Source organism: Portunus trituberculatus, chromosome 38 (genome assembly GCF_017591435.1).
Source record: "Portunus trituberculatus isolate SZX2019 chromosome 38, ASM1759143v1, whole genome shotgun sequence".
Taxonomy (NCBI): Eukaryota; Metazoa; Arthropoda; class Malacostraca; order Decapoda; family Portunidae; genus Portunus; species Portunus trituberculatus.
The window spans coordinates 18,036,761-18,062,720 of NC_059292.1; the positions used below are offsets into that span (position 1 = coordinate 18,036,761).

A 25,960-nucleotide genomic window follows, 5' to 3' on the forward strand; every position below is an offset into this window, starting at 1 on the left:
CTCTTTTCTTGTTCTAGCCTTTTCACATCTATCGTTAAACCAGTCCTGCTTTCCAACTTCTCTATGTTGTCTTATTGGTACAAATTTTTCTCACCTTCTTTGTATATTTTATAAATTCCTTCCACTTTTCATTTGCTCCTTAGCACTCTTGAATTTCATCCAATTTGTCTCTTGAAAGAATTTCTTTAGGTTTCCAAAATCTGTCTTGGCATAATTCCATCTTCCCACTTTATATTCTTCATTTCTTCTAGATTTCTCTTCATCTATCACCTTGAACTCCAAAACTGCATGATCACTCTTTGCTAAAGGGCACTGCACCCTCATCTCCTCAATGACCATTGGCTCTGTACTAAAGACCAAGTCCAGTCTTGACGATGCTCCCTCTCCTCCAAACCTAGTATCTTCTTTGACCCACTGAGTTAACACAGTGTGTGTGTGTGTGTGTGTGTGTGTGTGTGTGTGTGTGTGTGTGTTTATTTACCTAGTTGTGGTTTACGGCAGGGGAGTAAACTCATGGTGTCCCGTCTCTATATCTTTTATCAAATTTCTCTGTAAAAGTATGCACAGTCCCAGCCATTACAACCTCCTCATCAAGTTCATTCCAATTGTTCACAATTCTATGAGAAAAACTATACTTCTTGACATCTCTTCTATAAAAACCCTTTTTCAACTTTAAACCATGTCCTCTTATATGGTGTGTTCAATAGTAAGAAGTCTTCTTTATCCACATCTTTGATACCATTAACCATTCTATAAACATGTATCAAATCTCCTCTTTTCCTTCTCTCTTCCAATGTAGTAATGTCCAATTTCCTCAATCTTTTTCCATAGGTTAAAGTACTTAAATTTGGAACCATCTTTGTAATTGCTCTCTGCACTCTTTCTAACTTTATTATATTTTTCTTTTATGGGGAGACCACACGACCGCCGCATATTCCAATTTTGGCTGTATCACAGAAATCAGTATCCTTTTAATCATCCTTTCATCAAGGTATGAAAAGGCCACTCTCACCCTCTTTAATGAATTCATCATACCATTAACAATGCTATTTATATATGTCTGGGGTCAAGTCATTTGTAATAGTCACTCCCAAATCCATTTCCTCTTTTGATGTCTCCAATTTGACATCATCTATATTACGGTCGTATTGTATTCTCTTTTCACTCTTACCAAACTCCATTACCCAACACTTATTCAAGTTCAACTCTATTTGCCATGTTCTACTCCAATTACTAATCTTATCTAAATGACTTTGCAGCACTAAACAGTCATTCACATTTTTAACCTTCCTCATCAGTTTTGCATCATCAGCATACAGGTTTATATAACTTTCAACATCTTCACTCAAGTCATTAACGCAGACAACAAACATTAGTGGTCCCAACATAGATCCCTGTAGGACACCATTAATTACCTAAAGCCATGATGAACACTGGTCACATATTACTGTTCTCATATTTCTGTCATTAAGATAATTCTTCATCCACTCAAGTAATCTTCCACCAATGCCTCCATACTCCTTTATCTTCCATAACAATCTTCGATGTGGTACCTTATCAAATGCTTTTTTCAAGTCAAGATATACTGTGTCCATTATTATTATTATAATTATTAATAATAATAATGCTATTATTATTATCATTCTCATTATTATTATTATAATGATTATTATCATTATGATAATTATTATTATTTTTACTATTATTATTACATTCATTATCATTAATATGTATGCTTTGTCTGCCTGCCTTCTGCCTGCCTCTTTATGCTTTCCGTAGTTGTCTGCTTCTCTGAAATGTCCGCCAGATTTGGTTCGGGCGACACACAGACAAACGGACGCATGATTGGATGGATGGACAAAACGACAGGCAAAGAGAATGATGATAATAATAATAATATTAATAATAATAATAATAATGATAATAATAATAATGACAAGTAGTAGGTGTTGTGTTGTTGTTGGTTGTTGTTGTTGTTGTTGTTGTTGTTGTTTTTGTAATAGCAGTATAGTAAATACAATAATAATATGATAGTAGTAGCAGTAATAATAATAACAATAATAATAATAATAATAATAATAATAATAATAATAATAATAATAATAATAATGGAGGTGGTGAAAAGAAACACAGGTGCTGGGAGGTGAGTTTATTTCCAACTAGTTTTGCTGTATGCTTCTTCTTTTCACCTCCTCCTACAACTTGTCTGAATGTCAGAACAATAATAATAATAATAATAATAATAATAATAATAATGATAATGATAATAATAATAATAATAATGATAAGAGAGAGAGAGAGAGAGAGAGAGAGAGAGAGAGAGAGAGAGAGAGAGAGAGAGATAATTGTTGGAAGGTAGCTCCCTGCAGGTGCTAATCCCTCCTTGACAGCCACTACCCAATCACAGGCTACCTTTCAAACCCAGCTTGGGAGTGACTGATGGATGTGTACTGTGACCCAATTTAGAGACATGTTTACCCTGAACTTTTTGCAGTGACTGTACATACATATTACCTACATTTGTATCAATGATAAGTAGAACTACCGGACATTAATTTTCATTAGTATGTATGTACCATGTAGTGTAGTGGTAGCAGCAAGCTCAGCTCACAACAGAGAAGGCCCAGGTTTGAGTCATGGGCATGGCAAAGTAAGTGGGAAGGTCTCTTAATGTGTAGCCTATGTTCACAGAACACAGCAAAATAGGTATGGAATGTAACTAGAGTGGTTGTGGCCTCACTGTCCTGGTGTGTGAGTGGTCTCAGTCCTACCTGAAGTATGGTCAGTGTGGGCTTTGAGCTCTTTCCGTAGTGGAACAGGTGTGTTGGTTACCAGCAGACAACCTTAGGTGAATGACTTATGTACTAATGATGTCTGGTAACTGTACTCATGGCTAATCTCATGTTTGTTACCTGCCAGTACTACATTTTGCATGATGCTTTTTTGTTATCTTTTCTCATGTTTAAATCTACCTGTCATTGTTTATTCTTATGTATTTCACTTAGCAATGCCATTGAATGCTGTACCAGAGGTTAGAGCCCTATATCACTTATGAGTAGTGCACCAGACAGATGAGGTAACATCCCAAGCACTGTTGCCAGCACCAGCCAGCCCCAAGTAAATTGTGACAGTGCCAAATTATTTGCAATTATTAATATTAAAGAAGCTATAGATTTAATGGTGATATACTGGCACTTTGTTGATATTTCTACAATATGGGGGAGGTTGTACCTACCCAGCTGGTACACAACATGATGGTGTGGGCTTCTCAGATTATGCTATTGTGAATCTTGTGCTTGGAAGATGCTGGGATATTTGATTTATTCATGTAAACACAAATTTCTTGCATGGTGGAATCATGTTGGGCTAGGTCTGATGGTATTTCACTTATCAATGCCACTGAACACTGCACCAGAGGTTGGAGCCCCATATCATTCATGAGCAGTATGTCAGACAGATGAGGCAGCATCCCAAGCAGTATTGTCAACACTAACCAAACCCAAGTAAATTATGATAGCACAAAATTTCATTTGTAATTTTAATATCAAGAAAGCTATAGACCTAATAATGGAATGTTTGCACTTTGTTAATGAAACATGGTTGAAGGAAGGTTCTCCTGTGAGTCGAGATAGAAATTAGTGGCATTGAGCTCAGTGCAATGCATGAGAGATGGAGTGATAGCTAAGGACTAACTGTTTCAGGCGGCCAAAACATTACCCCTTCAGTGGATATGACATTGTCAGTGCTACAGATATGCAATATCTCATTGGAGTCTTGCGGCAGCATGTGTAAGGCTGATGGTAGGAAAACATGACCAACACTTGTCAAAGCAACGTAAAACTCATGATGATACTACACTAAACTTGGAATGGTAAGAATTTAGGACTAAGTGCTAAACTTGATGATCATTCAAGTTGGGTAGCATGAAACTCAAGTGCAGGGTATAATCTTAACACAATAACTTTATAGCATCATTCTTCCTTTCACCACAGTCTTCTAGTCCTTTATAACATTCATCAACTCTTACCTCCTTAATCTCACAGCCTTTTACAAACTTGCATCACATTTACACTAAAGCCATACATTCATCGTCAGCCACATGAGGCATAGCAATCCCATATCTTCAGGCTCTTAACTTTTACAATATATAAATAACCATTTTTTATGAAACTTAGCTAACCCTTCCTCTCTTACACAGCGGGACTTCTTCACAAAGACATGGGGAGAGGGTTTTGTAGAAGTACGGGACATTCCTCCCCATGTAACACTCCCACAAGTCACTCCAAAACATGTAGAGTCTTATGTGAGGCGTCTTAGGCGAAGGAAGCGGCTTCTGTCACGTCTTGCCTCCCACCAGGCTGGTAAGGCTCAGGAGGAGGCTGAGGAGTGCTCCCTGGAACCCAACCCTAGGGGTGAGTGAGGATGGGTAACCACTATATAAGTACAAAGTTAACCATTATTCTCAATCTTTCATGCTTTTTACAATAATCACTCCAATTTTTGGACATTCAGTAACCAGACTCAATGATATCTGGACAACATTATATCTGAATACTGAACCAAAGACATGTCTGCTTCAATATCTGGGTGTAAACACATCAGCTGCTAGTGCAACTCATTTCCCACCATACATACATGACCATCATCTTGATAATTTATCATGATGACAATGCCAGGTTATTGATTATCAGATAATTTTTTTTCTGCATTAATAGTTCATCAGTATCACTGATAGTTTGGATTCCAAACTAGAAATAATTGATAGTTTTAGTTTTTGGTTCTAGTTTAGCACAGAAACACATGCCTTGAAGGCAGAAATAGGTGGTGATTTGAGCTGGTATACTGAACAGAATGTGAAGGGCTGGTCTTTATGTCTTCTCTAAATGTTTGCTCACCAGCTGTCAGACAAGATACCATGAATTATTTTTCCTGCATACTCCCAGTTTTATACGTTCTTTGATGATTTTTTTCCATGTTCCTGTGTTTTCTTCCATTCTAATTTCTTGTGCAGACTTTTTTTTATGTAAGACGAGAAAGCTGGCCAAGGGCAAAAGGAGGAGTAAAAGAAAGATCAATTTAGAATGCCAGTCCCAAAGCAAATCAGAGAGAGTTAGTCAAAGGAAAGAGATAAATAAATGTCTTGAAACCTCTCTCTTAAATGAGTTAAGTCATAGGAAGATGAAAATACTGATGCAGGTAGGGAGTTCCAGAGTTTACCAGAGAAAGGTGTGATTGATTGAGAGTACTAGTTAATCCTTGGTGAGAGTACTAGTTAACCCTGGTGAGACAACGAACCACTTCAGAGTCTGTGGCCAAGACTCTGTTAATCACATGGAGTGTACACAGAAGTGACAGTGATCCTGAAAACTCCGCACTTGCATTCTGTAGAGTGACACCGATAAAACTGCCACCCTGCATTCTACACCCATCTCAGTGTTGAGGGAGGAGCTGGAACCCAGACTTCATGTGTGCTGCTCCATCCAGTGATTGTTGACTACACAGATGTTTGTCACAACATCTTGTGCGTGTGTATGTGTGTGCGTGTAGATGGAATTACAACTATGTATATTAAAGTTACGTTAGTACTTGAACGTAACCAGTGACTTTAATTTCCATCTCTACCCGGTTTGGTGGATCTCTACCCAGTTTGGTGGAAGGCACCATCTGAGGGTCAACAACCTAAGGAAATAGTTTTGCAAGCCCACCAGGGGTTGATAAGCTGCTGGGCTAGTGAGTTAAACTCCCTGACCTCTGGAAGGGTCTTGACAAACGCTACATCTTTAGGTGGGTCAGATTAGTTTTCTTTTATCTCCTAATACAAGTTAGGCTTAGGTTACTCTCCCCATTATATTAAAGCCTATTGAATCTTAAGTTTACTATTTAATTGTTTGTTATGCGATCTGAGTTTTAGGAACGTAACCCAATTAAAACAAGGGAAACCTGTACTGATCCTGGTGCACATCCCTACTTCTGCCGCTGCACCACAGTCGAAAGAACATCAACATTCTCTTGCATTCTGTCTATAGTTTTCATTTAGAAACTTATAATGGCACCAAAAGGGCTTATTAATGGTGAAAATAAGGTATCTAGTGAGAGTTCAAGTGTTAGTTATCCAAAGCCCTCCACTAGTGGGTTCACTGGAATCATACCAGGAGACGAGTTACTACAAGTTTTCATGGATGGTGACTTGTCCTCCAATGAATAACCTTCCTCCTCATCCCCACCTTTCTCCCCTCCTCATCTACGTCATCCATCACTAGCCTTCAGGTACGGCAAGTACAAAAAAAAAAAAAAAAAAAAAAATACATAGAATATTTTGTAAACTTAAAATTTTGCTAAGGTTAGAATTAATTATCTGATTTATAGGTATTAATAGTTGAACTTTTTGACACTTGAAAAGCCATTTGGATCATATTAAGTTCAAGTATTGAGTCTCCACTGTGCTTAACCCCCATTGCAGTGTTGTGTATTCTTGTTTTTTTTTTTTTTTTTTTTTTTTTTTACGGTAAGGCCTATAGCGCCTGTAGGCACACTTGAAGAGTGTATGGGAAGCACTGTTCAGCTTCCGCCCATTAGTGGGGAAGGCAATTTTATTTATAGTAGTACCCATATTAGGGCCCATATCACTGCCCAAGCTCATCTTGAGTGTAACCACCTAGAACCTGGGTATCATGGTGACATATAGGTAACTTTAAACCACTCGACAAATGGCAAAGAGTTTTAAGGATGTACGTGGTGGGATTCGAACCTACGCGTGGACGTCTGCCCGATCCCACGCTCACCACCTTATCCACAATGCCACTGCCTTCCTAAACCCCATAAAAATCATAAAATTTCATACACAAATACATTAATGGTTAAATCAATGAAGCACATGCTACATGAATAAAATAAACATAGGAATAAAAGAATAAAGTTAAGAAAAATATAAAAAATTTATACTTACTCTCACTTTTGTCAGGATGACCACAAATAGGTCAGTGTACCTTTGAGGAGATCCCATTTTCTTTTAATGCAAGTAGCTTTTTGTTCTCTGATAACTATTTATATACAAGCAACCCTCGCTTAATGAAGGTCCACACAACAAAATTTCGCTACAACGGTTTCATTTTAGTACCATCTGCTTGTTTAACGAACACCAAACTCGCTTTAACAAAGTTTTATCCAGGTAATTTTTTCCAAGTTTGAAAAGCCTGGCATATCACGCAAGCCGATAGGCTTTTGAATACACCAGCGCCTCTCATGGACAACACACGTACCACTCACTGCCCTATTCAATACAATAACAGCATCAGCAGCAGCCTGTTTTCCCTCACTCAATTTACCACCAAAATGCCCTGCAATGTCGCCTAGCGTTGCTAGGAAGACCAGGAAGTTTCTTACTCTTGAAGTGAAGCTGGATATTATTCACAGACACGAGAGAGGCGAGAAAACTAATAGCATTGCTCACTACCATCTTGACTCCATCTACTGTCTCTATTATTTTCAAGTCAGCAGACTCTATTAAGAAAGCTGGTGAGACTGTATCTTCCTTGCAAGCTAAAAGAACCACCTGAACTCGTGACTACAATGGATAAAATGGAAAGCCTTGTGGAAATGTGGTACATTTGTATGTGATACAATGATGCGCCCTTTGTTTACATTCCACAGGTTGCTGGTTAGTGTCTTTCCTGTTTCACTCTCCCTCCCTTCATAAATTTAAGATCATCAACAATATAAAGTTATGTACATACATACAGTAGTGTACATTATAATGACTTAATTAAACTGCCTAAATGTTTAACTTCATAATTTTCACTTTCATTAAACTTTTCACTGTACTATGATGCACTATCGCTTTGTTTACTCCATCATTACTTGTTGTAATCAGTTAGCTTAACAAAGTTTCGCTTAACGAAGGGTTTTTTAGGAATGTAACCCCTTCGTTAAACGGGGGTTGCCTGTACATATTAAGTACTAATGGCCGAGGCTCTATTATTTGTTATTATTGCTTTGATTATATGTCGGAGAACTTGCTTCTAGAAAAAGCAGACTAGCGAGGTAGGAAGCCAAGCGATCAGGTGTTACTTTGGTGAGATATATTTTTGAGGTTAATTAGGTGTAATTAAGGTTTCTAATTGTCTGGATGAACTGGAGGTAATGTACTATGATGTTGTAATATACTGTGTGGCTCTGTGAGCTAGTGGCATTGTGTCATTTGGTGATATATGAGTGAGGGAGTGTCGCTTGGTGGGCTAGTAGGTGAGGGAGATGTGATCCTGTGTTTTGGAGGTATTGTATGATGATGGTGGGACTGTGATTTACTATTTTTGTACTTTATTAATATAAGCTAAGGCAAGGCTTACTGTTTTTGTGTGGATACCTGTGGGATCAGGAGGGAAGGTGATGGCTTTGGGGTGGTGATAACCTGTTCGGCCTGTGATGACATGCCTAGGGGCTGTCTAGCAAGAGTGTCACCATCCTTACAGGGTATTTACAGTATTCTGCTGTCTACCTTGGTAAATTGGGGGTCGTAACATGGATTTATGGGGGCCTGTCCGGGATAAAATAAATCCATGTTACGACCCCCAACTTACCAAGGTAGACAGCAGAATACTGTAAGTACCCCATAAGGACGGTGACACTTTATTGCTTGATAAGTATCCATACCCATACCCAGCACAGGTGAAGAAGGTGTTAAGGCCACTGTGCAGCCATTTGTGCTTTTATTTAGAAGCACTTTTTCCTGGCTTACCAAGTCTATTAACCCCTTCGCGCCGGATGTTAAAAAAGCCCGCCTGTATGATATACGGGTGGTAGTGCCGTCTTGACGCGGGAAACTCTTGCAAGCTTGTCATACTTGTCGTCTTTGTGTATTATGCTGCTATTTTTTAGTTACTATATCGCCTTCGAAGAGGAAAGTGGACGCTTCTCTCTTAGGAGAAAAAGAGAGAGAGAGAGAGAGAGAGAGAGAGAGTGTGTGTGACATTTGCTAATATTTTAGACACAAGCGGGATGCATGTAGCTTATCTTTCGAGAGGAAGAGGGGGAGAGAGGGAAGGGAGAGGGAAACGAAGGGAGGAGAGAGAGAGAGAGAGAGAGAGAGAGAGAGAGAGAGAGAGAGAGAGAGAGAGAGAGATTAGAAAATTTGTTGTTTTTGTATTTGTGTGTGTGTGTGTATTTACCTAGTTGTATTTACCTAGTTGTAGTTTTACAGGGCCTGGGCTTTATGCTCGTGTGGTCCCGTCTCCATATCTACACTTATCCAATTTTTCTTTAAAACTATGTACACTCTTTGTTGATACCACTTCCTCACTCAAACTGCTCTAAGTCTCAACACATCTTTGTGGGAAACTAAATTTTTTAACATCTCTCAGACATCGTCCCTTCTTTAGTTTCTTACTATGCGATCTTGTGCTTCTAAAGTCATATTCTTCTCTCAGGATCAGTTTCTCATTATCCACTTCATCCATTCCGTTAATCAATTTATAAACTTGTATCAGATCCCCTCTCTCTCTTCTCTGCTCCAAGGTTGGTAGATCCATTGCCTTTAGTCTCTCCTCATATGCCATCCCTTTAAATTCTGGAACCATTCTTGTAGCCATTTTTGTAGTCTCTCTAATTTTCTTATGTGTTTCTTTTATGGGAGTCCACACAACTCCTGCATATTCCAATCTAGGTCTTATTTTAGTACTTATCAATTTCTTCATCATTTCCTTGTCCATATAGTGAAATGCTACTCCAATATTCCTTAGCAAATTATACGTCTCTCTGAAAATTCTATCAATATGGCTAACCGGTTGATTATTTTCTTCCATTGTCACTCCCAAGTCCTTTTCCTTTTTTACTTTTTCTAGTTCTACTCCATCTCCCATCTTATAGATTCCCACTGGTCATCTTTCACTTTTCCCATTTCCATGACATGGCTTTTGTCCACATTGAATTCCATCTCCCATTTTTTGCTCCATTTCCAGATCTTGTTTAAGTCTTCCTGTAGTATTTCACAATCCTCTTTTTGTTTAATGACTCTGCACAGTTTCGCATCGTCCGCAAACAGATTTATGTAGCTGTTCACTCCTCTGGCATGTCATTTATATATACGAGAAAAAGTATTGGTGCCAATACTGACCCCTGTGGCACTCCGCTGTCTACTGTTCTCCACTTGGACTTCATATCTTTAACTATCGTCCTTATTTCTCTCCCCCTTAAGTAATTCTTCATCCATCTCAATGTGCTTCCTTTTAAGCCACCCTTCTCCTCTAACTTCCATAGTAATCTTTCATGTGGCACTTTATCAAAAGCCTTTTTTAGATCTAAATAAATACAGTCAATCCATCCTCTCTCTCTTGTACTTTATCAACTATTCTAGAGTAGAAACTCAATAAATTTGTCACACATGACCGACCTTTTCTAAAACCAAATTGGCTATTTGATAATATTTTGTTGTCTTCAAGAAACTCGATCCATTGCTTCTTTATTACTTTTTCACACATCTTGCATATTACACTAGTTAGTGATACCGGCCTGTAATTTAAAGGTTCTTCCTTCCTTCCGCTCTTATATATGGGAACCACCTCAGCTCTTTTCCACTCCACTGGCACTGTTCCATTTTCTATTGAGCATTTTATGATGTTGTATATTGGACTTGCTAGTTCTTCCCTACATTCTTTCAGTATTCTGCCTGAGACTTCATCCGGTCCCATTGCCTCCATATCTCCATTTATCTAATTTTTCTTTAAAGCTATGCACACTATGTGCTGCAACAATTCCATTATCCAATGCATTCCATTTTTCAACCGTTCTGTGTGGAAAAGTGTATTTTCCAACATCCTTCACACAATGCCTCATCCTGATCTTTTCATGTCCTCTTGTCCTTCCATCCTCTTCTGCCAACAGCACCAGGTCTTCTTTGTTTATCTTTTCAATATTTACTATTGTATACATTGTTACTAGGTTCCCTCGTTCTCTTCTATCTTGTAAAGTTGGCAATCCCATTTCCTTCAGTCTTTCTTCATATGTGAATAGGTCCTTTAATTCTGGCACCATCTTTGTAGCAATCTTCTGTATCCTTTCCAGTTTTCTTATATCTATTTTAGAACTCGGAGACCATACCACTGCTGCATATTCCAGCCTTGGGCATATCATGCTTGTGATGATTTTTTTATCATATCTTTATCCATGTAATGAAATGCCACTCATATATTAGTCAACATCCTATATGATAGTCCAAATATCTTATTTATGTGTTTATCAGGGCTCAGATTTTCTTGTATGATCACTCCAAGATCTTTTTTCTCCTTAGTCTTCGTTATTTGCTCCTCTCCCATCAAATAGTTCCATACTGGTCTTCTCTTACTCTTTCCTAGTTCCATTATGTGACATTTCTTGGCATTAAACTCCAATTTCCACTTCTTGCTCCATTCATAGATCTTATTTAAATCTTCCTGTAGCAGTATACAGTCCTCTCTGGTTTTGATAACTTTTAGCAGCTTTGCATCATCAGCGAATAAATTCATATAGCTGTTTACTCCAATGTGAATATCGTTTACATAAACTTGAAACATAATGGTGGCTAACACTGACCCTTGTGGCACCCCGCTGGTTACTTTACTCCAAGATGAGTATGTATCTCTGATCACAGTTTTTATTTCTCTATCCTTCAAATAATCTCTTGTCCATTCAAGCAAGGTTCCACGCAGTCCTCCTATGTTCTTTAGTTTCCAAAGAAGTCTTCTGTGAGGGACTTTATCAAATGCCTTTTTAATGTCCAGGTATACTGTGTCTACCCATCCATCTCTGCTATCAAGTCCTGCAATAACCCTGGAGTAGAAGCTTAATAAGTTTGATACACATGACCGCCCTGTCCTGAACCCAAATTGTCTGTTCGATATGACTTGCTCCTCTTCTAGAAATTTAACCCATTTTTCTATGATAATTATTTCACATAACTTCCCTACAACACTTGTAAGTGACACTGGTCTGTAGTTTAGTGGTTCAGTTGCCTTTCCTCCTTTAAATATCGGTATTACGTTGGCTCTCTTCCATTCTAGTGGAACTTTCCCTTCATTTATTGAACTTTTAATTATTTCCCAAATTGGCTCCAGTAATTGCTCTTTACATTCTTTTAACACCCAGCCTGATATACCATCTGGCCCCATTGCTGTGTGTGTACTTAGGATATTGTAAAAGTAAAACAACCTTTTGTGTACGTAGTGGAATTAGGGTAATAGAACCAGAATATCGTAAAAGTGAAACATCTTTTAGTGGTGAATACAAGAATACCTGTACTTCTCTTGGGCTGGTGTCACACTATGTGGTCATGTGGAACCATCAAATAGCCTAGAAGAGTTTGTATGTGAGTAGGCTATGTATTTTGTCCACATTAGCTATGATGCATTTGTGCAACAGTGCAGTACCACTGCATGATCTACAACTGTTGTTTGTGTGTTTATTTCCTTCACATCTTTATTCTTTAAGTAAGAGGAGAAAGTTGGCCAAGAGGAAAAAAAAAGGCCCACTTAGTTGCCAGTTCCCTAGCAAGCCTGAAAGAGTTAGCCAAAAAAAAAAAAAGGGATAAATATCTTGAAACCTCCCTCTCAAATGAAGTCATATCATTGGAAGTTGGAACTACAGAAGGAGGCAGGGAGTTTTAGGTTTACCCGTGAAAGGTATGAATGATTGAGAGTACTTGTTAATTAATGAAGTACATGAAACTTACCGTAGGTCAGTTGAAATGTGCTTCGGATTTTACGATGCAAACCACCACTGCTAGAAGGGAGCATTCACATGAGATACGACACATTGTCATGCACCAGCAGACTTCAAAGAAAGGAGAAGCACCCACATGCACAAGAAATACAGAGTAACACCTGTCGTAAAGGTCAGCCAACCTCTTGACCGTACGAAGGGCGGGAGCGGAGGGCATGTGAATGCTCCCTTCTAGCAGTGGTGGTTTGCATCGTAAAATCCGAAGCACATTTCAACTGACCTACGGTAAGTCTCATGTACTTCATTAATTTTCCTTCAGCAAACCATGTAACTGCTAGAGGGAGCACCACATGAGATTTTAAAGCCATGTGGGGGTTCTCCTTAACCAAATAAACACATCCATCTCCAAATAGATAATCGGTAAAGAAAAGAACTGAGAAATATAAACCCCAATTTCATTCTAAAGTGAAAAATCATCCTTATTACAAATAATACCAAATAATATATAAATGAATCACAACATAACCAACCTGGTTACAAATTATGAATTATGGAGATAACAGCAAAACTTAATTATGCAAGTTCAAGTACTGCCCTTTGAAAAGGATCTGTGACCTGGGAAATCTCCTTATTATAATGTCTAGCAAAGGTGGTCTCCTGCATCCAACCTGCCTTTGGCAGGATAGTGTGAATAGGTACATTTAGGGCCTTTGCCTTAGACACCGAGGCAGAGTGAACACTGCCAGCCGTGTGTTTTTTGGTATTGATACCACAATCCGTCAGCATAGTCTTTATCCACCTTGCCACAGTGTCCTTGGAAACGCCACCATGTGGTTTAATGAAACTGATAAGGAGTTTCCCATGATCATGACCAGAGTTCTTTCTCAAATTTTCAGTTCTCACAAGATATTTCTTCAAAGTTTGTACAACACAAAGTCGAGAATCCCGATCATAAGCAAAAAATTTTACCATTTGAACATTAAATTTTGGACGGCACTGTTTTAAGTTTCCTCCTAACCAAAGTGTGATACAAGAGTCATCTATGCAAGCCTCCTTACATAACAATAAATGTAAAGTTTGAACCCGTGCAGCTTGTGTCAAAGCCATCAGCATCACCATCTTGAGAGTCAATTCCTTCAGAGAAAGTTCACTTAACGGGTCCATGGTCCGGAGCTTCATCAACACAGGCTGTACATCCCAGGTTTCTGCATATCTGGGGCAAGATGGTCTTAAGTTAAATACACCACGCAAGAACCTGTTTATAAGTGGATTAGTCCCAGCTCTGCATCCCTCTAACATAATGCCTAGTGCAGACAGAGCTCCCCTGGCCGTGTTAACAGAGTCATATCCCAACCCTCTGTGAAAAATTTCTGACAAAAAATTCAAAACATCAGCTACAGAGAGAGTAGTGGGATTGATGTGCCATCTATTACAAAATAGCGACCATCTGTTAATATGTGTTCTGTATTGGTGTGCAGTACCTGATCTCCATGAGGCCATGACAATGTCCGTACCCTCTCTAGATACGCCTCGCTCTCTGAGCTGATGCCTGACAAGAGACAAGCCATCTGTTTGGTGTGTCGCAAGATTGGGTGTACCTCTCTTGACGACGGATGCTGCAAGACATTCACTTTCTGATTTATTATCCGTGGTTCGTTGACCAGCATCCGCATAAGGAGACTCATCCATGGTTGAGATGCCCAGAGAGGAACAATGAGCCACCCCTTTGCTTTCTCTACCTTCATATTCTGAAGACATCTAGTGATGAGAGAAAAGGGGGAAAATTTAGCCCAATTTAGGGTAAAAGCATCAATGTGTGCAGCCTCTAGGTCTGGATGCCAGGAACAGAAATAGTCCAACTGCTTATTAATTCTAGATGCAAATAAGTCAATGGAAGGAGTCCCAAAGATTAAGCACAACTTGCTAAAAATCTTAGAATTAAGCTGCCATTCATGCCAATCATTAAAGTTCCGTGACGCTGCATCTGCTAATACATTATTCCTACCTGGAATGTGAGCACAAGTAAGCCAGATCCCATTTGCAATACACCAGTTCCAAATATCAGTGCAAATCACATTACACATAATAGACTTAGTTCCACCCACTAGTTGCAGTGGTGTTATCGCACAACACTTTGACATGACAGCCTTTTAGAAAGTGTGCAAAGGATTGTAGGGTGAACAGGATGGCCTTAAGTTCTTGGGCATTAATGTGTAATCGTTGTTTCTCAGGCGTCCATTTTCCATTGGTAGAGTGTTCTAGAAAGCAACCACTCCAGCCTAAATCAGAAGCATCCGTAAAGATTTCAACATTTGCAGCTTCCCGGAAAATTTTTCTGTCCTGAGTACCTATCTCAGCAAACCACCAGTTCAGCTCATGTTTCATTCCATCTGAAATCACCATCCATTTTTCCCTTTCTAATGTCCTATAATGAAGTTTGCCCAATTCCACTGCTGGGATAGCAGCCACCAGTAGCCCAATCACACGTGCTACCTCTCTGATTTTCGCTTTGGTCTTACTTACCAAAGAAGAGCAATGTCTCACTATCTTCTATACTCTGCGAGGGCAGCCTGCGAAAGATCGTCCCCAAATAATAAACCCGTCATGGGTACCTTATCATAACAAAAGTGTGAGTACTTTTGATTAATCTCACGCTTGATGATGTGCCGCCTGGTTAGGTTAGTGTGGAGGTTGGCATTCCCCAGTAATGCCAAAGCGCCATTGAGCATAGCTACCTCCCGACCAATAACAGGGTTCCCGTCCTCCAAGGCCAACTTATCCAGCACAGATAGAGACTTAACGAGGATAGTGGCAGCTTTGATAATATCCTTACCTACCTCTTTGAGTCTGAAATCAGACTTCTTTGCCTCCGTGGACAGAGCATCCAACACCTGTGTGTTGCACTCCACGGGAATCAGCCACGGGCAATTGCTAGGCCGCTTAGTAACGTCAGCATCTAAAACGTCTTTATAGTCTTCTTCCGTCATGCCGTGAGCAAACAGGTGGTTCACCATGGCAGCAATAGGCTCCTCAAGCTCCTCAGCACACTCAACCGTGGGACCAAAACATTTTGCCTGCTGGTGCGTGGCAACGTGGCGTATCTCATGTGGTGCTCCCTCTAGCAGTTAGGTGGTTTGCTGAAGGAAAACTCTTGCATTAGAGAGTTGAATAGAATATGGGTAAGAGGAAGAAGAAAACTATGTGCAGTGAGGCCATAGGAGAAGAGAAGGCATGCAGTTAGCAAGATCAGAAAAGCAGTTAGCATGAAAATATGTGTAGAATATAGCAAGAGATATAACATTCTGGTGATGAGAAAGAGGCTGAAGACAGTCAGTCAAAGGAGGGGAGTTGATGAAATGAAAAGCTTTTGATTCCAACCTATATATTAAAACTGTGTAAGTGGAAGCCCCCTATACATGCGAAAAGTACTCCATATGTGGGCAAATAAGAGTTAGCTGTTGGGGATGAGAAAAACTGGCAGAGATGCCACAGAATGCATAACTTCATAGAAGGTGTTTTAGCAAGAGATGAAATGTGAAAGTCCTAGGTTAGATTATGAGTAAAGGATAGACTGATTCACCGTGTAACAAAGCTTTTGTCCTTGAGTTGAAACTGTTATTTCTTATCTGCTTATGTCTAGAAAACATGAAAAAATACTTATATTCATTTCTAATTTTGCTTTTGTGTCCAGAATAATGACATTTTTAAAATTTACCCATTCTCATAGGGACAAAGTGGCAAAATTTGAAGTTTGACTTGAACAAAGTAGATACAAAATGACATATAATGCAATAATAGCATTTATTTATTCTAGAATTACACCAGTGAGACAATAGACACATTAGAAATGAGTAGTTCTTCTAGATTTATGCTTATACTGTAGATTACTTTCACGAATCAGCCCCCAAATGTAGTCTCCCACCATGTTTTCATTATAAGACCCTTGGTAGCAGCGTTCAAAGTCCAATATATTCTGGTGGAAGCGCTCGCCCTGCTCCTCGGAGTACGCTCCGATGTTTTCCTTAAATTTATGAAGATGAGCGTCAAGGATATGGACTTTAAGGGACATCCTGAAACCCATCTTGCCGTAGTTTGTCACCAAGTTCTCAACAAGCTCCACAGTTTTTGGCCTTATGATTCCCCAAGAAGCCAAGAACTACTGCGACAAAGCTGTCCCACGCTGCTCTCTCTGTCCTTGAGAGTTTTTTGGGAAACTCCTTGCACTCCATGACCTTTTTTATTTGTGGACCAATAAAGACACCGGTTTCAACTTACGCTGCAGACAACTTGGGAAAGAAATCTTGGAGGTACTTGAAAGCTGGGGACTCTTTATCTAGAGCTCTGATGAATTGTTTCATAAGGCCCAGTTTTAAGTGGAGGGGAGGAAACAATACTTTTCTGGGATCCAACAATGGCTCCCATTTGACATTGTTCTTCCTCACACTAAACTCGGTTGGCTGTGGCCTGTCCCGCTTGAGGTAGTGTGCCATGGTATCTCTGCTATCCCAAAGGCAAAGATAACAACGATACTTGGTAAAGCCGTTTTGGAGACACATCAGGAAAGCCACCATTTTGAAGTCTCCTGTAACCTCCCAATGGTACTCTTCATATTTCAAGGCATCTAACAACATCTTTACACTTTTGTATTCCTCTTTGAGCTGGACAGAGTGGCCGAGAGGGAGAGATGAGTACATATTCCTGTTATGAAGCAGTACTGCTTTGAGGCTTCTGCACGAGCTGTCGATAAAGAGCCACCACTCTTTGGAGTTAAGGGTAATTCCAATTGCCTCAAACAGACTGGTCACATTGTGGCAAAAGCAAAGCTCATCTTGACGAGTGAAAAAGCTTGAAAAATGCTGGTGACGCTTTCCCTGACCTGATATGTGCACACTCTCATTTAGCAAATTCCACTGCTTGAGTCTTGACGTTAAAAGCTCGCCATTTGACTTTGTGAGGCCAAGATCTCTGATCAGGTCATTGATGTCTTCTTGGCTGAGGTAGTATGGATTTCTCTCATCAGTTGCGTCTCTGAACTCTGGATCAGTGTCTTCGTGTTCTTCTGAACTACTTTCCTTTTGTAAACACTGCTGCTCTCTCTTAGAAAGAGTGGGTACGGGGAGCTCAGAGCTGTGTGGCACTGGCGCAATGGATGACAGAAGGTCAGGATATATGATAGCAGGCGCATTTTTGCCTGCTCGATGTTTGGAAGGGTCTACCATACAGAAAAAGCCATTGCTTGAGTGATCAGTTGGTTCCCTCCAGATTTGGCGGATTGCAAATCTCATAGCTCTGTTTTCCCCTCTGTACCAACCTGTAAAAAGCAGAATGATAACATAAGTATAAAAATACAGATGCATTCAACTCAGTGTAATAGGATATATTAAAATAAAAAAGTATATACTGTATATATATATATATATATATATATATATATATATATATATATATATATATATATATATATATATATATATATATATATATATATATATATATATATATATATATATATATATATATATATATATATATATATATATATATATATATATATATATATATATATATATATATATATATATATATATATATATATATATATATATATATATATATATATATATATATATATACACACACACACACACACACACACACAGTGTTCCCTCGCTATTTCATGGTTTGACTTTCGTGGCTTCACTGTTTCGCGGTTTTTATACATACTCATAGATACGTTCTGTGGTGTTTTCGCTATATCTTGGGGTCTGTGACTTCACCCATTAATGCTGTACGTACAGTAATTCGGTAAGTTGGTGTGTAATAACAACGAGAATGTACGTAAAGCACTGTACAAGTGTACATGTATTGTTCGTATACATATGTAGCCTCACCCAACATCTTCCCTTGTTGTATCGAAGGCCCATAGAATAGAAGGTCGACCTTATGTGCAGCTCTAAGAGGGTGAACCTGCTGACGTCTTAGTGACGTCAGCAGGTTCACCAACAGGGGAACTTCCTCCCAGGATGTGTCTTTCTTGCACGGAAACCTCACGCTCTCCCTCTGCCTGCTGAACAAATCATACTTACCTGGCACAGGAGACAAGTTTTGTGAAGGCTTCTCTGCCTCCTATTACCGCCCCACCCTCTGCTCTCTCAGCAACCCTCTGCTTGCCTCTCTCTCTCTCTCTCTCTCTCTCTCTCTCTCTCTCTCTCTCTCTCTCTCTCTCTCTCTCTCTCTCTCTCTCTCTCTCTCTCTCTCTCTCTCTCTCTCTCTCTCTCTCTCTCTCTCTCTCTCTCTCTCTCTCTCTCTCTCTCTCTCTCTCTCTCTCTCTCTCTCTCTCTCTCTCTCTCTCTCTCTCTCTCTTTTGACCGTTGTATCATTATCATATTTGATGATCTCAATACTCTTGCTGTTATTAATTATTGTTATTATTATTATTATTATTATTATTATTATTATTATTATTATTATTATTACTATTATTAAACTTTTGCTCTTATTATTGTTAATATTAATATAGTGTTGCTGTCTTCGTTATTATCATTATTATTTTTATTTTTATTATTATTATTATTATTATTATTATTATTATTATTATTATTATTATTATTATTATTATTATTATTATTATTATTTAATTTTACGTTACATATATAACTGAGGCAATTTATATCTACACAAGTAACTGAATGGGGACTTCTCAATAACTAGACATCAGAAACTTACTTCTCAATAACTAAACATCAGAAATTTAGTAATGTCTTAAGGTGCAAAATTACCAGAAAAAAAAAATAATGGTTTTCATTTATCACATACTATATACTACATATTATATACTACTGATAATTAAATCAGTCACGCACTGCACAATTCGGCATTGTGACTGATGTTGGTGCGGAACAGAGAGAGAATGGGAGAAAGAAAAGCACGTGAACACCTACCAGGCAGCTTGCTAACTGAACCAACATCCCCGCTCTGACTACTTGTGAACCCGCTGACGCCACGGATGTGCATATTAAACCCATTTTGAATATCTTGTAGGTCAATCTTCTATTCCATGGGCCTTGGTTGTATCTTGGTTGTCCACGCTGTTGACTGTCTCACATACTGTATCTTAGTGTTGTGTTCGCGACAACTTTTTTGTTTTGTTTAAGTAGTGATTCGTTAAGCCCTTACAATTCCGCCTAAGCCCTGTGCCCCTGCGAAAGCTTCCTCTAAAGTCTAGTGAACCCAAGAGGAAGAGGAAGATGATGACCATCAGTGAAAAAGTGAAATTTTTGCATATAATCAAAGAGGCCAGAAGAGGGTGAGTGTTATGTATCATGTGAGAGAGAGAGAGAGAGAGAGAGAGAGTAAATGTATACTTACTGTATATGGTTTTATAATTAAATAGATTTAAGTAAAATACTGTATATAAGTATAAGTATAAGTACTGTTAACATATTTTAAACATTCTGGTACCCACATACACATACACCAAAATTCCGTGGGGGTTGGGGGCAAATCCTACTTCGCGTTTTTTCACCTTTTGCGGGGGGTTCTGGTATCCATTAAACGCGATAAACGAGGGATCACTATATATATATAAATATATATATATATATATATATATATATATATATATATATATATATATATATATACATACATACATACATACATACATACATACATACAATGAGAAACTGATCCTGAGAGAAGAATATGACATTCGAAGCACAAGATCACATAGTAAAAAAAATGAGGAAGGGAAGATGTCTGAGAGATGTTAAAAAATATAGTTTCCCGCAAAGATGTGTTGAGACTTGGAACAGTTTGAGTGAGGAAGTGGGATCAACAAAGAGTGTGCATAGTTTTAAAGAAAAATTGGTTAAGTGTAGATATGGAGACGGGGCCACACGAGCGTAAAGCTCAGGCCCTGTAAAACTACAACTAGATAAATACATACATACATGAGAGAGAGAGAGAGAGAGAGAGAGAGAGAGAGAGAGAGAGAGAGAGAGAGAGAGAGAGCAATCAGGAGTTACCTGTACATAATGTTACTGCAGAGGGTGGTCTAGCTTCAATGCAAGGAAAATCTCTACCACTTTTAAAAATTATGCAAGTGGGTGGTTCACTCTGTAAAAGTTGGTCACTGTGTGAAGTGCTGATATGTGTATCATGATACATATTTATGCTTTATAGATTTTTAGAAATAATGTTTCTACCATTATGCAATTCATGTAGCAAAACCATATGCAGTGTAGAAGTTTAATGTACCAGTACAGTACTTAGTATATTTATTTACTTATTTTTTGTCTTTGCCATATCTACAAATACATATGCAGGAAATTTTCAATGAATGGTTTTTGTCCTATTTCCTGCTGTTATTCCATGTATTAACACAACTGCAACCCTTCCTGGACCTGCTGACCCTTTTTTAGTTTCACATTTCTGATGTTCTGTTAGATGTTGCCTCTTACTATTTGGTACATTTTTTTTTACTTTTTATAATGTGTAACCACATGACATCAATAAATTTGTCATTATTTTCCCTAGTTTTTGAGATTTCACAAAACACATATAAACAGAAATTATATAAATCACCTTGCTGTTTAATTATTATGGTAGATATAGGACAGAGACTGAAGAATAGTAATCAAAATATCCATAAATAAACATTTGCGATTGAGATGTAATAGAAGAAACACTTTAGAATTGTTGTACATGCATTATGTGATATTGTGCAATATCATTTTTGTAGTGACATCCAATAAATTATGAGACTAGTTCTAAATTTACAATACATATTTGGACAATTACAATATCTGGACATACTGTGTTCAAATTAAAAAAGTTTATAGGGATAACTGTACTGGAAAGCTTTGGAGTTCCATGCCTACTTGTTTTACCTCTGCTTATTACTGAAACTCAAGATTTCAAGGCACTCTTTAGAAACTGGTGCCTTCATTGGGATTTTCCACTAGTTTTGTTGCCTCTGGCCAGTGTTCCTCTCATAAAAAATAAAAAAAAAGATATAACAATTTCTATTTTCTTTTATCTTTTTTTTTCTTTCCAGCTGCTTATTTTTCTTATATAGGTCTTGTTTTATTTTCCATTTTCTTTGGCAGTGAGTGACCAGCTGCCTCAAGAGGGCATCCCCGCCATCTTCCTCTCAAGCTCTTTTAACTTGGAGGATCCAGAAACTTTTTATTCTGTCTTCCCTCACATTACCTCAGCTGGAGTCTCCACCAAGAATTCAAAACTCATCCAGGAAAAGGTATTTGAGAGAGAGAGAGAGAGAGAGAGAGAGAGAGAGAGAGAGAGAGAGAGAGAGAGAGAGAGAGAGAATGAATGAATGAATGAATGAATGAATGTCTGCTATAGTACCACAGTGGAACCTTGGTTCTTGAGCTTAAGTATTCCTGAATGTCATTCAAAATCTGGTGTTTGGAGACTGGACGTTTTTACTCTGTATGAATCTGAAAAATGGATTAATCCATTCCTGGACATCCAGGCACTCTCTCATAGACACTTCCACTGCCAAGATGACTGCACCACATCTCCAGCTCATAGATTATCTATCCTGTAAGGATGTAATGAATTAACTTAATGGCTTGGAACTCATCAAAGGATATTACTTAGACTACAAGTATTCTCTTTTTGGGAAACCTTTTAGTGACAAAAAAAGAGCAACTTAATTATTTAAAAGAATGAGGGTGATCATTTAGACATCTTGCCTCAGGGAAAAGCTACTTGGAAAATGCAGTTGTGCAGTAATGATGGCATTATAGGCCATTGAGAGAGCCTTAAGTTGCTTGGGATTACTTTTAATTCAGTCAAAAACTGTTTGTTTATATTGACACTTCAACGAGATCATATTTACCTGATTTTGAAGATTGAATTACTTTCTTAACCAATGTGTGCCTCCTCCAAATGGATAAAAATGGAGGCAATATTTGTAGAAACGGTAAATGATTAATAAGTGGGAGCTTTTGCCTTGTCTGTTTGTATTTAAAATTAAGTAACTTTATTTAAGAAGCAAATTATGGTGGAGCAATCAAATAAATTATTAGTTCAGAATTTTGATTAAGAAAAAATAGCAAAAAAGGGGAGACATTTAGTAACTTAGGCTCCACTGTAATGAAGTTGTAAATGAAACATTCATACTCATAAACAAAGAGTATATATGTATAGTAAACTCTTGACTGTTGTGTGTATTATGCTACATATGCTAAGCTACACTTGATCCTCATTTATCTGGATTTCGGTCAATCCAGACAGTGTCCAGGTAATAATTTAGTTATTGGAGTCCAAACAGCCAACAAATGAATTCAAACAATGTGTGCCTTGCACACTTCCAGAAACGACAGATAGATGGAGGTGCCACTGTGGCAGGTGGTTGTAAGCAAGTCCAGCCAACACTAGTGAACACTGTGTATTGTCTGCTATCAGTGAGCAAGTTTCTGCATTTTTCTAGTACTTAAGAACTTCTAATTATGTCTTCCAAAGGTGTTAGGCATAAGTGAGTGGCCCTAGCTGTGACATGAAAGCTAAAATTGATAAAAAAATTTGAAAATGAAGCTAGAGTTGCAAGTGTTTGTGAGGAGTATGGTGTGGCCAAGCAAACTCTTTTGGACAATACAAGGGATCCTCTTGATTCGACCATTCTCAGTTCGAATTATCGCCAATTCGAACTCAGTTAATACTCAATCCTCAAGGTTTGACCAACTGACTCGCCAATTAGACATTCATATTTATCAACTATTCTAGAGTAGAAACAATAAATTTGTTACACACGACCAACCTTTTCTAAAACCAAATTGGCTATTTGATAATAATTTGTTGTCTTCAAGAAACTCAATCCATTGTTTCTTTATTACTCTTTCACATATCTTGCATATTACACTAGTTAATGATACTGGTCTGTAATTTAAATGTTCTTCCTTCCTTCCACTCTTATATATGGGAACCACCTCAGCTCTTTTCCATTCTACTGGTACTGTCCCATTTTCTATTGAGCATTTTATGATGTTGTATATAGGACTTGCTAGTTCTTCTCTACATTCTTTTGATATTCAGCCTGAGACTTCATCCTATCCTATTGCCTTCTCTTCATCTAATTTCGTCATCAAGTCTTTTATTTCAAGCTTGATTACTTTAATCTCTTTCATATGGACAGTCTCTCTATTTCCCTGTGGCCTTTCAAATTTGGATTCCTTATTAAAGACCACCTGAAATTTACTATTTAACAGTTCTGCCATACTTTTTGGGTCTTCTACCATCCCGTTCTCTCCTTTTAACCTTTCTATTGTTTCTTTTTGCCTTATTTTTCCATTTATGAATCTGTAGAACAGTTTCGGTTGTTCCTTACATTTTTCGACAATGTCCTTTTCATAGTTCCTTTCTTCTTCCCTTCTCACCTTAACATATGCGTTTCTTGCTGTTTTGAAGCTTTCCTTATTTTCTGGATTTCTGTTTCTTCTCCACCTTTTCCATGCTCCATCTCTTTTCTCCTTTGCCCTAGCACACCTTGCATTAAACCAATCTTTCTTTCCTTGTTCTTTAGGTCTATATTTTTGGACATATTCCTTGACTCCTGTTTTGTATATTTCCTAAAATAAGTTATACTTCTCTTGTACTGTCTCTGAGTTTTCCATCTCCTCCCAGTTTACATTTTTAAAATAGCTCTTGAGGTTATCAATATCAGCCTTTCTGTAATTTAATTGGTCTCCTTTGTGTGATTCGTCTCTATCTTCCTTTCTTTCTTTTATATCCATTTCTAATATTACATGGTCACTCTTTCCCAATGGGTACTTATATCTTATATCATCATTCATTTGTATATCCCTTATAAAAACTAGATCCAATCTCGCTGGCTCATCGTTTCCTCTAAATCTTGTGTTTTCCTTTACTTTTTGGACCATCATATCTATCATTAGCTTCAGGAATCTATCTCCCCAGTCTTCTTCCCCCATACCACTTTCATAATTTTCCCAGTCCACCTTCTTACAGTTGAAATCTCCTACTAATATAACTTTTCTCCTTTCTTTAATGATTCTTGTAAGACTCCTTATTGTGTCATCTATCATGTCTTTATATTCTTGTTTGGTCTATGAATTTGTTTTTGGTGGCACATATGTTCCAATGATTGTTAATTCCTTTTTATTAATATGTATCTTGATATACAGTATTTCTAATTTTCCTTCCTCAATCTCCACTTGATTTACCACCATCTCTTTCATTAACATCATCATGACTCCTCCTCCTCTTTTACTCACTCTGTCTCTTCTCCATACATATATTATACCTTTTATCTATGTGTATTTTTATTGCCTCATTTAACTTAGTTTCCACCAGGCATACAATATCAGGTTGTTCTTTCTTTATGTAATCTCTTAATTCTAATTTACTTGATAAAGCCCCATCTATGTTCGTATACATAATTTTTAATCTCTTGTTCTTATAATTTTTAGTTAAACTTGCTCCATTTTTTTCTCTTCCTTCTCTTTTATATACCATTTCCTTATCCTATCTCTTATAATTCTCCAAAAAAATGCCTTCTTTTCCTACTCTGACCTTTCATTATTTTTTTCTTTGGTTCTGCCACCAATTCATTGTGTCTCTTCCTTTCCTCCTCGTTTCTATATTTCTTTATATGTATCTTTGCAACCTTCTGTTTCTCTGAGTTTTGTTTTTCTAAATAGTACTTCTTCTGCTGCTGCTTGTGATTTTAGTAATATCTTAATTGGTCTCACTGTTCCTTCTTGATATGGTCCCATCCTGTGGATTTCTTCTACTTCTTCTTCTAAGTTCTGTCTATCCTCATCATTTAGATGTTTTAGTAGGTCTTTTACTGATTTCATTTCGTCCTTTTCCCTTCTTGGTCTATATTTAATATTTTTTTCTTTCAGGCCAAAAATAATTATATTTTTTTTCTGCAATTTCTCTTACTAGATTTTCTTTTTTTCTTCAGGACTCCTATAATTTTGTTTGTCATAATTTCATCTCTTTCTTTTAACTGTTCTTGAAATACTCCCTGAAATGATTCCTTGTCTTTCTTATCTTGGATTCTCCATACCTGTACTTCTTTTTTTAATCACTTCTTGTACTCTTTCCTCTTCTTTGTTAACTAGATCTTTCAGCTTCTCTTTTTCTTTCTTGGCTTTACTGAGTCCTTCTTCCATCAATTTCTTGTAGTTAGCTACTTCCTTTTTTAATTCTTCATTTCCCGTTCTTAGCCTAGTTTTATTTTCTTCCACTCTTTTTATCCTTTCTTTCAATTTCTGGAGCT

General features: G+C 37.8%; 1 protein-coding gene across 2 annotated transcripts in view; it reads left to right on the forward strand.

Annotated features, from left to right (window-relative positions):
* LOC123514971 (vacuolar protein sorting-associated protein 54-like) overlaps positions 1-25,960 on the forward strand; it is a 250,921-nt gene that overhangs the window by 136,868 nt on the left and 88,093 nt on the right. For both annotated transcript variants that reach the window (XM_045273260.1, XM_045273261.1), the window contains exons 5-6: positions 4,199-4,412; positions 21,798-21,946. In XM_045273260.1, the coding sequence (XP_045129195.1) occupies positions 4,199-4,412; positions 21,798-21,946 (363 nt within the window). The remainder of the gene's footprint in view (positions 1-4,198; positions 4,413-21,797; positions 21,947-25,960) is intronic.